The 11,700-nt window shown below is 39.4% G+C and overlaps 1 protein-coding gene and 1 long non-coding RNA gene across 2 annotated transcripts; one reads left to right on the top strand and one right to left on the bottom strand.

Annotated features, from left to right (window-relative positions):
- The first annotated feature begins 382 nt into the window (after window positions 1-382).
- LOC125974915 (sperm-associated antigen 1) lies at window positions 383-11,116 on the top strand. Its single transcript, XM_049729854.2, has 18 exons — window positions 383-639; window positions 984-1,143; window positions 1,222-1,344; window positions 1,423-1,478; window positions 1,585-1,688; window positions 1,780-1,885; window positions 1,977-2,107; window positions 2,369-2,475; window positions 3,355-3,484; window positions 4,776-5,231; window positions 6,403-6,502; window positions 7,354-7,506; window positions 7,668-7,825; window positions 8,482-8,623; window positions 9,268-9,394; window positions 9,577-9,735; window positions 9,883-10,209; window positions 10,375-11,116. The coding sequence occupies exons 1-18, from the start codon at window positions 500-502 to the stop codon at window positions 10,501-10,503; spliced, it is 2,808 nt and encodes a 935-aa protein (XP_049585811.1). The 5' UTR covers window positions 383-499; the 3' UTR covers window positions 10,504-11,116.
- Window positions 4,758-6,407, bottom strand: LOC137840644 (uncharacterized). The gene is made up of 2 exons (XR_011087469.1): window positions 5,563-6,407; window positions 4,758-5,466 (listed from the first exon to the last, which is right to left on the bottom strand). It is a non-coding gene; the product is annotated as an uncharacterized lncRNA (long non-coding RNA).
- Window positions 11,117-11,700: the final 584 nt, after the last annotated feature.

The following is an 11,700-nucleotide window of genomic DNA, read 5'->3' as shown; positions in this document are numbered from 1 at the left end:
TTCACTGAAAATGAAGAAATATGAATAAATGAATAAATAAATGCATGCATACATACATACATACATACATACATACATACATACATACATACATACATACATACATACATACATACATACATACATACATACATGACAGACAGACACATAAATACACTTGAATCGTTTATTCACTTGTATTGTTTTGTTATATTTATTTTTATGAATAATTCGAATAAATGAATGAAATTGTTCGGGTTTGACAATTTGGAATCGTAAATTATAAATGTGAACGGAACTATTTGACGTCATCGGATGACGTATGAAATGTTGTCCCGTCTCCATGGGCGACGCTTTATAACGCCGTTTCCGGGGGTCTTAGTGTGGGTGATTAACAACAAGCACTAGAGGAAATAACGACAAGTAGTGCCTTTGCATTTACTTTGAGAAAAGTATCCGCTATTCAAAATTTTGTTTTTGTTTATATTAAAGTTGGGTGCACTAAAGTGGGTTTATAGCCATGAGTTCAGCTGCCTTTCTTCAAAATTTTACTTCTTCTGACTGCAGATCTATGAAGATCCCTGTGGAGCATATGGAATATGACTATATTGATAAATGCAAGGATGCCAAATACTTGGAGAAAATCCTTATATTACTCAGGTAATTGCAAAGATGAACGTTGTCTCCTAATTGTGCTTGACAAACAACATTTTCAGCTTTCATTGACCAGCTATTATGGCTATGTTGTTGTAGTTTGTGTAAAATTTTGGCTCATCTAGGCAAACCAAAGTATTATAACATCATGATATTTTTCAGGTTTCATTAAAAATGTCAATGATAGATTCAGCAGTTTCTGTTTTGGTTGTTAAGATTAATTTGTTTGAATTTATACATCTTAAAAAGCATCCGCACATGCAGTACAATCGACCGTACAATAATAAATGAGGTCATCAGCTCTAAAATGGAAACAAGCACATTCAGCCTCACAGTGTTGCTATGTCCAGGTCTGGCAAGGAGGGCATTTATCCTCATTTAATTGACTTCTGTGAAAGTCGACTAGAGAAACTGAACCCTCGGAGCCGAGCTCTTAGGAAGGAAAATCCTGTGACCACATCCTCCAGCCTTCCAGCAGATGAATGGAGCCTTATTGCCGACGAGTTGAGGGTGCTCTATTTTACTTAATTATTTATTATGAATGTATCCTAAAAAATTTTAAAAAAGTTTGATTTTTTTCCCCCCCAGATTTGGCAAGATGAAACCAAGGTGACAGAGACTTCCCTTAAAAAACAGTTAATGTTTGAGGATGTTATGGATCAAAACATGCCACCTATAAGAGGGTCCAATTGCTCGGTTCCACTCAGCAGAGTAACGTCTCATTCGTCTACAGAAATATTTAAATAATCTATTCAACTGGATAACAACATGATCTTTTTCCCCCAACAGAACATTCCTCATAAACGAAACCGTGTACAGCCACGAGATTATCGAGAATGGGACAAGTATGCGTTTCTGTTTCAAGATTTTTTTTAAACAAAATGTCTAATTAAGAAAAAAGAACATTTATCCATGTATGTATTTTGCCCTACATTAAACATCTTCCTTTAGGTTTGATGTGGAGAAAGAATGTCAGAAAATTGATGGTGATGTCATTATAAACGAACCGCCACCTATTAGCAATGCACATCCTACGACTAAAGTGGATCCTTTATGTAATTCATTTCAATTCATTTTTAGTCATACGGTGCCAAATACATCGTTTTGCAATTCTAACATCAAAATTGTGTTCACCAATACATCCAGTGCTGACAGCAGAAATGAAACATCTTCTGGCAGAGCGTGAAAAAGACAAAGGAAATGAAGCTTTTAGGGCAAATGATTACGAGGAGGCAGTTGCATACTACTCCAGGTTAGACTTTTAAAAATTCTCTTCTCTATATGTCGGCCCTCCCTGCCTGCCTTGAGATATTCGGTGATGTGGTTGTATCATCTAATCACAGGAGCATCGCCATAATGCCCTCGGTGGCTGCATACAATAACAGAGCCCAAGCGGGGATCAAACTCAAGCAATGGCAAAAGGCCATGAACGACTGCAACAGTGTGTTGGATCTAGAACCCTGCAACGTGAAAGGTACTGTATTCCCTTAAATAAATATATCCGGGTGTTTTACTGTTCAATTCAAAAAAGTGAAATGTGGATATATTCATGCCACAGTAAAATATTTGTTTTTAAACACTTGACTTGAAGCAAGGTGTGGCTTTACCCTCCAGAAAATCGGAAAATGTAATGCAACATTTTATTTAATCTGAAAACAGATTTAGAATTTTTGACCAATAGTCCGGTTTATTTTCTCCTTACAGTGCTAGTAATGAGTTATTATTTCCTCTCCAGCTTTATTACGACGTGCCGCTGTGCACAATGAAATGGGTAACTTCCAAATGGCTATTGAAGACCTGACAGTGGTGCTGAGAGAAGAGCCACAAAATGTTGCAGCCACTGTAAGTTATACATCAGGGTTCATCTTTGTTATGACATTTCAAGGTTATGAGCAGTGCACATTGGACAGTTTTTCTTGTAGCCAAGTTCCGCCCAAGACGTGTGGTTGAGCAAATGCTTGGTTGGTTGAGCAAACAGCTATTTTCCACTGTTTAGGCTAAAAATAATTGTTCATTGTCTCAAATGTAGATACCACAACAGAAACATACTGGAGACAATAATTTGCCACGATAAATACAAGAATAATTGTATTTCTTTGCGCCACGTTATAATGTGTGAACCGGTGAATTTGCAAGTACTAAATAGCAATTGTGTGGGGGTCTAGTAAAATACAGATGATCTCATTTCAATTTACTCTCAAATTTCATGAATGGTGGATACATTTACTTGGAAGACAACATCAACAATGGATATAAAAAGTCTACACACATAAATAAATGAGATTAAGATGAATACAGTCATTTTTAAAAAATGCAATATTACAGTAACCTATAACATAAAAATTTAAATGGGGAGAAAAATAATGTTTTAGGGAGGGGAAGTAAAACAACTGAGATAATGTTGCACAAGTGAGCAAACCTCTGTACGCACTGTTACCATTTGATTATTTGAAATTCATGCCCCAAAGTTCATTGAAATATTTACTGTTAACGTTACTTAATTTTAATCAATTTTTAGGGATTGTCTTATTGTGTCGTATTGTTGTTGTTGCAGTTGCCCTGTTTGTCCCCCAGGTGTCGTTGCTTTTGTGTAACATCACACTACAGCACGAAAACTGTTGAAGTACCGTATGGTCATTGTGATCATAGGTTGCGATCATCTGTCCTGACGTAATAATATGTCATCACCAGTTCTGATGTGTGTAATTATTTGTGATGTAGCAACTTTTGGCTGAAACTACAAGGAAGGTGAAAGAGGTGCGACACGGAAAAGAGAGAAAAGGCAAAAAAATAATCATCCAAGAGGAGCAGGAGGAGGATTTCCAAGAGACAATATTGGAGCAGACTCGTGGTGAGTATTGTTAAATATTAAAAACAAACAAACGTTATAAATGATTGATTCGCACTTGCACAGAAAAAAAAATAATCGAATCTTATCAACAGTTTAAAATAATTAGGACCAGTGAACGCAGTGTAATTGCATCAATTCGTTATCTTTTATTTTGCAACATGTCAGTCTGAAGATGATTTACTGTTACGTGAGTTAAAGTGGCAAATCAAAAGCGCCTGAACTGTTGCATTTATAACGCTATTTAAAATCCAGATTTCCACGTTCCACAGCATTTACAAACGCATCAAAAATATTGCAAAAATATTACACTCCGTTTTAACTGACACCGTCTGAGAGGTATGCTTCATTTAGTGAGATATTTACTTTTGTGATTTTTAGTTTAAAGTTATGCATACAGAACGACAAAGCATATTGAGAGCGCTTAATTTTTAACTGGTGGAGAGTCATATTGCAAACAGCTCAATTCATGCAGTTTGTGTCACACCACTCAAATCATCATAACACATTGAATTAAAAATGTACATGTATTCACATACCCGAGACAAATCCCAATACTATACCAGCACCTAGCCTTATTTACATCACTGCAGCTGCCATAATTTTTTTTACTATGATGAATGTATGAATTAATAGCTCTATCATATTACAGTAATACATGTCAATAGTTTTAAAAGTCCATCACTGCCCATTTGCCAGTTACATCATTGTTTCTTGTATATACTTGTAGTATTTTTGCCATTACAATTGACACTGCACCTTATTATATGCACGTTATATATTGTTTTTGCTGGTCTATAGTATAGAGTTAAGTGTGTCTTAACTATGATTTTTATATTATGCTAATGTGCTAAGCACTTTTTAATTTATCTGCCACTGATATTACAATATGCTAAAGGCAGACTTTAATTACCCAGCTTCTGTATTTTATTTTAATAGACTGTGGAGCTGTAAAATTGTGGCATGTAATTTTAGCCTGCAGTATATTTGTGAGCAATAGTTGCCTTTGTGGATGGCTGCCCTTAGGTCGTGCCCTTACTCCTGCTTGTGAAGTCATTCTGACCACAAATCTCTTTCCGCATGACCACGTGACACGACTGTACGCACGCATATGTTTTTTGCCCTACCCCCAACCAACGCTCTTGTAATTCCCCCTTCCGCTTCCTGCAAGTGCTCTGAATCCTAACCCTCCCCCAACTATGATGTAACCACTGACTGCTTCCTGTGGGTGTGTTTCATCCTTCCTCCCTTCACACACTCCGTCTCCCTCTCTCACTCTCTTTCTCCCCCCTAGATTGTCCGGTTGAACCCAGCCAGATTGTGGGAGGGGACGGCTGCTCAGCTGCTCCTGCGGAGAGGGGAGACATGGGTAACGCGCAGAAGAGGCCCCATGGCAAAGGGGACGGGGCCCCACACAACGAGTCCTCGCACTCCCATCACGGACACTGGAAAAGCAAATGTGGCAGCTCAGACAAGTACAAAGTCCCACAAGAAAGCAAGGAAAAGGCAGCTAATGGAGCAGTCAAGAGGGGCTCAGTGTCCCCCCAGGCTGATCAGGCCGGCAGCAGCAGCAAGGAAACTCCAGCAGCTCCAAATGTTGGCGAACCTGTCAATCTCGATGTGCTGTGTGGAGCCCTCCCCTTGTCTCTATCCCGCTTAAAGAATGAAGGAAACCTGCTGTTTAAGAATGGACAGTTTGGCGAAGCGCTGGAAAAATACTCCCAAGCCATTCAAGGATATAGTGAAGAAGGTAAGGCCGAGCATCTTGTTATTAAAGTCTTAGGATATAAACAAAGGTTGTTGTGCGACATGAATGACATTGAGCTAACTACTCAACTGATTAGCTTGTTAATGTGTTGAGAGAAGAAACTGGTACGTGTCCCCCTCACCTTCTTACACCTCCGCCCACATCTGAATAAATATAGCTTCAAATGATCAACACTGGAAAAGGCATGACCTTGCCGGCGTAATGTCTGAATTTCAATCTGTTTCAAATGAAATTCAAGCAAACCAATTGGTATGTTCCTCAGCAAGTCATATAAGTTGTAACCTCACATGTGGATGTGAGTCGGGACTCTCACCCTAGAGGAGTGATGCGACACTTTGGGGTTGCTCCGAATGGACGGCGTTTTGGTTTTAGCCTCAGATTGGTATTAAGCCTCTCTGCTCAGGTCTGTTCTGGTCACATGACTGCCGGTCAGTCGCTGTGAAATTAGATGGCACTGCTGCTGTAAATCTCACTGGGGTAGCAAGCGAATGAATGAGGAAGAATGATATTGATGGTAGCTTATTGTTTCTCTACTTTGCGCTGGACTCCCTTAATGTAGTCACCACCGCAGTGCTGATTTGTGACTGTTTCCTTATGATGAAAGTCTGTGACTGACTGTTTAAAGTCATCGTGTCTTTGCAACATTCTACACATGACTGTCAGCTCCCATAATCTAATTTCATTCCATTTTAGATCATCTTCAAAAGTCTGACTTTGGTAAAGGATAAATCTTTTATACAACTCTTAATTGTATATCGAGTACCTAATATTGCCAGTGAATGTATGTAATCGGGAACAAGGACCCAAAATTAAAAATCGGCTCATGTTTTCTCTGTAAGCAATTGAAGGAACTCGAAAACAAGTTGGAGGAGTGGTTTAGCTTGTTAGGCTTGTTTTGAGTTTTTCAAACTTGGAATATTAATCCTTTTACGGGTTGGAATTTGTGTTTGTATCACATCATAAAATAGATCTATCGCAAAAGAATGTTATACATTATTATTGCCTTGACGTAATTGAAAGAGACAAATGTTGATAATGCAAGAAACACTAACCCCTCACTTATTTGCTTGTCATTTTTAGGTGGACATTGTTGGAAATGTACATTCTAGATTAAATGTTCAGCATTTATAGTTTGATTTTGTTTTTCTTGCAGGTATTGATAGTCCAGATGACCTGTGTATTCTGTACTCGAACAGAGCAGCTTGTTACCTGAAAGATGGCAACAGTCAAGACTGCATACAGGACTGCACGCAGTGAGTTCCACCTTGACCATGAGTGAAAAGGAACGTTACTGGTTAATGGTGACAAATACGTAATCTTCAGAAATGATTCATACAATGTTGTAATTGACCACTTTAATATAATAGTTCATCTCTATATTATAATTTTTAAAGAGGAGGTCAACCCAAAGAAATGCTTGTGTGTGCCTCCACTAGTCTCAACATGACATTCTGATAAATATATACGTAACATTTGTGGAACATGAGTTAAGCAGCAAAATCTACCTCCATTTTGCCACTTGCTGTCGACCAAAAATGACATCACAGTTGCCAGGTCTCAGGTCACAGCCAGTCACGGCTTAGCTTCACAAAACTGGTGAGCCGTGATTGGCTGTGACCTGAGATGGCAACTGTGATATCATTTTTGGTCGACAAAAAGTTGCAAAATGTCTGCCCCCTGAGATGGGTTTTGTCCCTTTAACAAAAATTAATCAAAACAGATTTTTGACTAGTTGGGTTTCATAATTTGGGGGTTGACTTTCCCTTTTAAGAGTAAGCACAAACAGTTGTATTAAGAGGCCATTTTGATGTTGTGCTGCTTTCATAAAGGCAAATTAGGTAACCAAAATGTTGGGGAAAAAAAATCCTCACATCATATTGAGAGGTGTTTCTAACATTTTGGTTTCCCTATTGCTACAGAAGAGGGGTGCATTATGATACAAATATTTTTCAGTCAATACTTTTCCAACAACTGCATTAGCCACTGAATATACATAGTAATTGTCCAAGCAGGTGTATCTAGATGGACACCTCTCTCACACCGGCATCTGCTACGCAAATTGATCCTTTGCTGTGGTTTCCTCACATCTATTTATACTCGGCAGAGCTCTGGAGCTACAGCCTTACTCCCTCAAGCCCCTCCTGCGGCGGGCCATGGCTTATGAGTCCCTGGAGCGCTACCGTAAGGCCTACGTGGATTACAAGACGGTTCTCCAGATAGACGTCAGCGTGCAGGCAGCACATGACAGTGTCAATAGGTATTAGCCTCTACGTCTCGCTAAACTGTTCACTGGCTGCTCACAGTCTCATGCACATTTTTCACGAGTCATTGTTTATGTTTGTACTTAACTCTTCCTTTACGTTTTGTTAGAGGGATGTTACATTCATATGTTCGCATTCCTGTCAATCAATCGTTCAGGATCACCCGCTTGCTGATTGAGCAGGACGGTGCGGACTGGCGAGAGAAACTACCGGATATTCCTTTGGTTCCTCTTGGGGCACAGCAGCACCGCAGAGAGGAGCCGCCCAGCTCCGAAGTCCTCCAGGCTCGGGCTGAGAAGGCTGCCAAAGATGCAGGTTTGCGATTAAAAAAAAAAAAAAAGAAGCGACTTGCTCTTGCTGTTTTTAGCCTACCTGCAGACACACTAGGGGATTATGCTCTTAAGTGTGAAAGGAGGCTATAAATGTTCTCTCAGCTATTACGTCGCCAAGCTGAGCTGTGATTGACTCATTCATGCACTCGCCAGCTCTCTGCTTGAACAGAACTTTGCATAACATTGCCATAGCGGCATATACGGTGTTGGGAAGGTTACTTTAAAAATGTCAAATATTTCTTTAAATATTGCTTGTTAATATGACGTTTAACTGACTCAAAAGCTCTCCTTGTAAAATATATTGATAATTTCTGAGTGTCGGGGCAAATCAGTCCAAATTGCATAAGTGTAAAAAATTATTCTGAATACTTTACTCTCTTCCAAGTGTTATTTTTCTCCCTGTTTTCAGAGTGGAACCAAATAGACTTGTTTTTGAGTAAAATATACTCTAACAAATGTAATTTGTAGAATTCGAATACTGTTTTTCCACCAGTTTTGAACTCAGACCGTTTTACAAATAAGTCAGGTCTGCACGTCCTTGACCCACAAATCAGCCCGAGTTGACTTTTCTTTCGTTTTAAATGCCATAAATCAGATTGGATTTGCTTCTTTCAGACAATTTTTTTTTTTGTCATCTAGAAAGGAAAGCAGAAGTTCGTTTTGCAGATATGAAGCAAGCTGGGAATGAGTTTGTGAAAAGGGGCCAATACCAAGAAGCCCTGGGAAAGTATTCGGACTGCCTTAAGATAAAGCCAGAGGAATGTACTATCTACACCAACAGGTTAGAAACATTTGAGTTCATTTTTTTTCCCTTCAAATTTATACACTGTAAATACCAAATATTTCATTTATTTTTTCCATTAATAATGAATAATGAATACGTGTTCCTCATAGTTCCTACTTGTTTTCTGCATTCACAAAATTAATACCCCCTCCCCTTTAGTTTCATTCATGACGTTGATTTTGCGATGGTGGAAATAGCCTATTGTGTTTGTGTTTGTTTTGCTCTGGGCTTTGCTGTAGAGCAACTTAGACTTTGGAGCCACACCAGAGCAAACACAGTAAACACATGCTGCTGCTAAGCACATCAATGAAATAACTACAAGGAAAATTGGGAGGGAAAAAAAACACTTAACCAAATTCAAAAGCAAACATTGCTTAAAAAAACAAAAAAACAAAGTGAAACCACATCACGACAACTAACTAGAATAATAACCAAAATGCCGGTTTAAACTAGTACTTCGCTGATCAATTTTTTTTTTGCATTCAAGGAAACACAACAGTTAAAAACCAAACAACACAAAAACCTACAAGCAGTACTCAAACTAACTAAAATGAAATGACACGACATGAGTCATAATCAGATGTGATATTAGTGGACAGAAACATATGTGAACGTATGTGTGTGCGTATCTGTGCTGGCAGAGCTCTGTGCTACTTGAAGCTTGAAAGATTTTCTGAGGCCAAGCAAGACTGTGACGCCGCACTCCAACTGGAGCCAAGCAATAAGAAGGCTTTCTACAGACGAGCAATGGCCAATAAAGGGCTAAAGGTGAGGACAGATGGCCAATCCAATATGATGAAAGTCATGCAGGTTAAGGTTCAATACATTTTTGAATTTATGATTTGCTTTTGGCAGTCATCTGTAACGTTAGTATAAAAGTCACCAATGTTTATGTTTTCTCTTCTATTGTGTGAGTGAGCGCCTATATTTTTTATTGTTCCTCACGCCAGGACTACCTGGCATGCAGCACAGACCTCCAGGAGGTACTGCATCGGGATCCCAATGTGCAGGAGGCAGAGAAGGAGCTGGAGGAGGTGACAATTTTGCTCAAGCAAAGTCTGGTCGATGCGTCACCAACTAAATCTCGGAAGGTCATCCCTATTACAGAGGTAGAGACAGACATTTTGAATAAATACAAAGCATATTTGGCATCCCTGAAACATTATTGGTAGTGAATTAATAAAGAGCTTGTGCTCTTAAATTCTACTCAGCCATCTTAACATAAATGCATGTCTATGCTTTCTTCTCCGTCACAGGTGGATGGTGATCAGGAAGCATCAACTGTAGCAAACTCTCAGTCTGACAGCTGTTTCGGGGAAGAGTTGAGCAGCAAATTCCAACCCAGCAACGCGTACGAGTTTGGCCAAGCATTAAACAACGCCTGCAGTAGTGGCAACATGGCGGCGTGTGCCGACATGTTGGCTTCAACAGATCCAGAGCTACTTCCGCAGTTTTTGAGCACTCAGCTTAATGGGCAGACCATCAGCTTCATCATCAAAGTGCTAGACTCTCACCTTCTGAAAAAGGACCCCAACCTAGTTTACAAACACCTCAATCATCTTCATACTACTAACAGGTTCTCGGTGAGTGAGCGCATTACACATATAAGACACTAGCAAACCTCATCCATGCACAGAATTAAGGTGAAGTGAGGACAGAGCTTGTCAGTAAGGGTCTGGAACTAATACTGCGTTGGCACACGGTTCATTTTCCATTCTAAATGAAGGCCTGTGTTTGTGTGTCCTCAGGTCGCACTGATGCTGCTGGAGAAGGACGAGCGGCGCCACGTGAACCAATTGTTTGAGCACCTGTCATGTGTGGAAGGCACAGAGTTCACTAAGAATGATGTTCAGAACCTGGCCAACAAATACATCTGAGCCATCTGCATCCTCCCTGCCCGGCCTGAACTGCATGAGCTGCTGCTGCTGCTGTTGCTGCTGCTGCATTACCACAACTCTCGGATCTATGCAAAACTCCCCAAAAGATGCGGGATACTGCAGAATGTGTTCCAGAGTAAACACATTCAATCAAACTGCTCTGTAAATAATCTGAGATTATCCAGTATGTTTAAAGAGTGTGTAAGGAATATATATTTTCTTTGAAGATAATTTTGCTATGGAGAATTACTTTTTTTACCAGTCTAAGGGATTCTGTACAAAGGACCTTGATTGTACTGGAAAATGGGGCTCAAAATGAGCCACATTTTCACAGTGAGCGTACAGTAGCCCAGTGCTTGTGGTCCTTGCACTCTCTGTCCTTTCATGTCAGAATGTTGATGAATGAGCTGCTGTCAAAGCTGCTGATATTCAGTGCATGATGACTTTCATTTCAGGGAATTTTAAGCTATTTAAGACTTTCCTTGCCTTTGGGAAAGATCACACTAATAGGATATACTGTATTATTATGGAAGTTACAGGTTGGCATGATAGAACTGTTTAGTCACTAACAGCAACACTACCTGTGGGAAATACAACTCAAACTAAATCATGATTATGTTGTTGGTCTGTTTTTTTTAAGTAGCTTTAGATAGTATAGTGCTTAAAATAAGGTAACACCCGAGTTCTCTTCAGTGTAATTGTACTTTTTTCGGTTTAGAATCATGGACAAAAATGAATGAGGCAAATCCTAATTTATTTATTAGAAAACTCAGAGCTGGCACTATGAGCTGATGATCTAAAAAAATGAGAAAATTGACTATTAATGCAAATAAGATCATGGTGATGAATGATTTCAAATGATACAAGAAAGTTGCAACATTAAAAATATGTATTGTAATATTGATGTTATCAGCTCCATAAATCAAAATCCAATACTCTCATGATGTTTGTGTTCAAACTGTCCCCTTGCAATGAGCAGGGGAGAGTGAAGAATACTTCCCTAGATGCGTGCTTTATTCTGCCAATTTAAGATGTATTTTTTTGGAAAGCCCTCAGACAGTAGTGCATGGTTTATGGGGGGTTTATTGGTTTAGTTAAAGGCAATAACTACATAGAGCACCTGTTGGAGTCTGGTTGAAGAGACATCCAGCGAAGAGGAGGGTGGGGTTGGGGGAACAAACAAACATTTGGTTAAAT

This window comes from Syngnathus scovelli, chromosome 9, assembly GCF_024217435.2.
Source record: "Syngnathus scovelli strain Florida chromosome 9, RoL_Ssco_1.2, whole genome shotgun sequence".
Lineage (NCBI taxonomy): Eukaryota > Metazoa > Chordata > Actinopteri > Syngnathiformes > Syngnathidae > Syngnathus > Syngnathus scovelli.
The sequence above is the reverse complement of the archived record's forward strand: the minus strand, read 5'-3'. Positions and strand labels throughout refer to the sequence as shown.

Bases quoted from the DNA above. Each gene is read 5' to 3' on its own strand.
- LOC125974915 (XM_049729854.2), top strand. From the start codon at position 500: ATGAGTTCAGCTGCCTTTCTTCAAAATTTTACTTCTTCTGACTGCAGA. The intron at 9,395-9,576 runs GTGAGGACAGAT...TCCTCACGCCAG, and splicing joins TGGCCAATAAAGGGCTAAAG to GACTACCTGGCATGCAGCAC. The intron at 9,736-9,882 runs GTAGAGACAGAC...TCTCCGTCACAG, and splicing joins AGGTCATCCCTATTACAGAG to GTGGATGGTGATCAGGAAGC.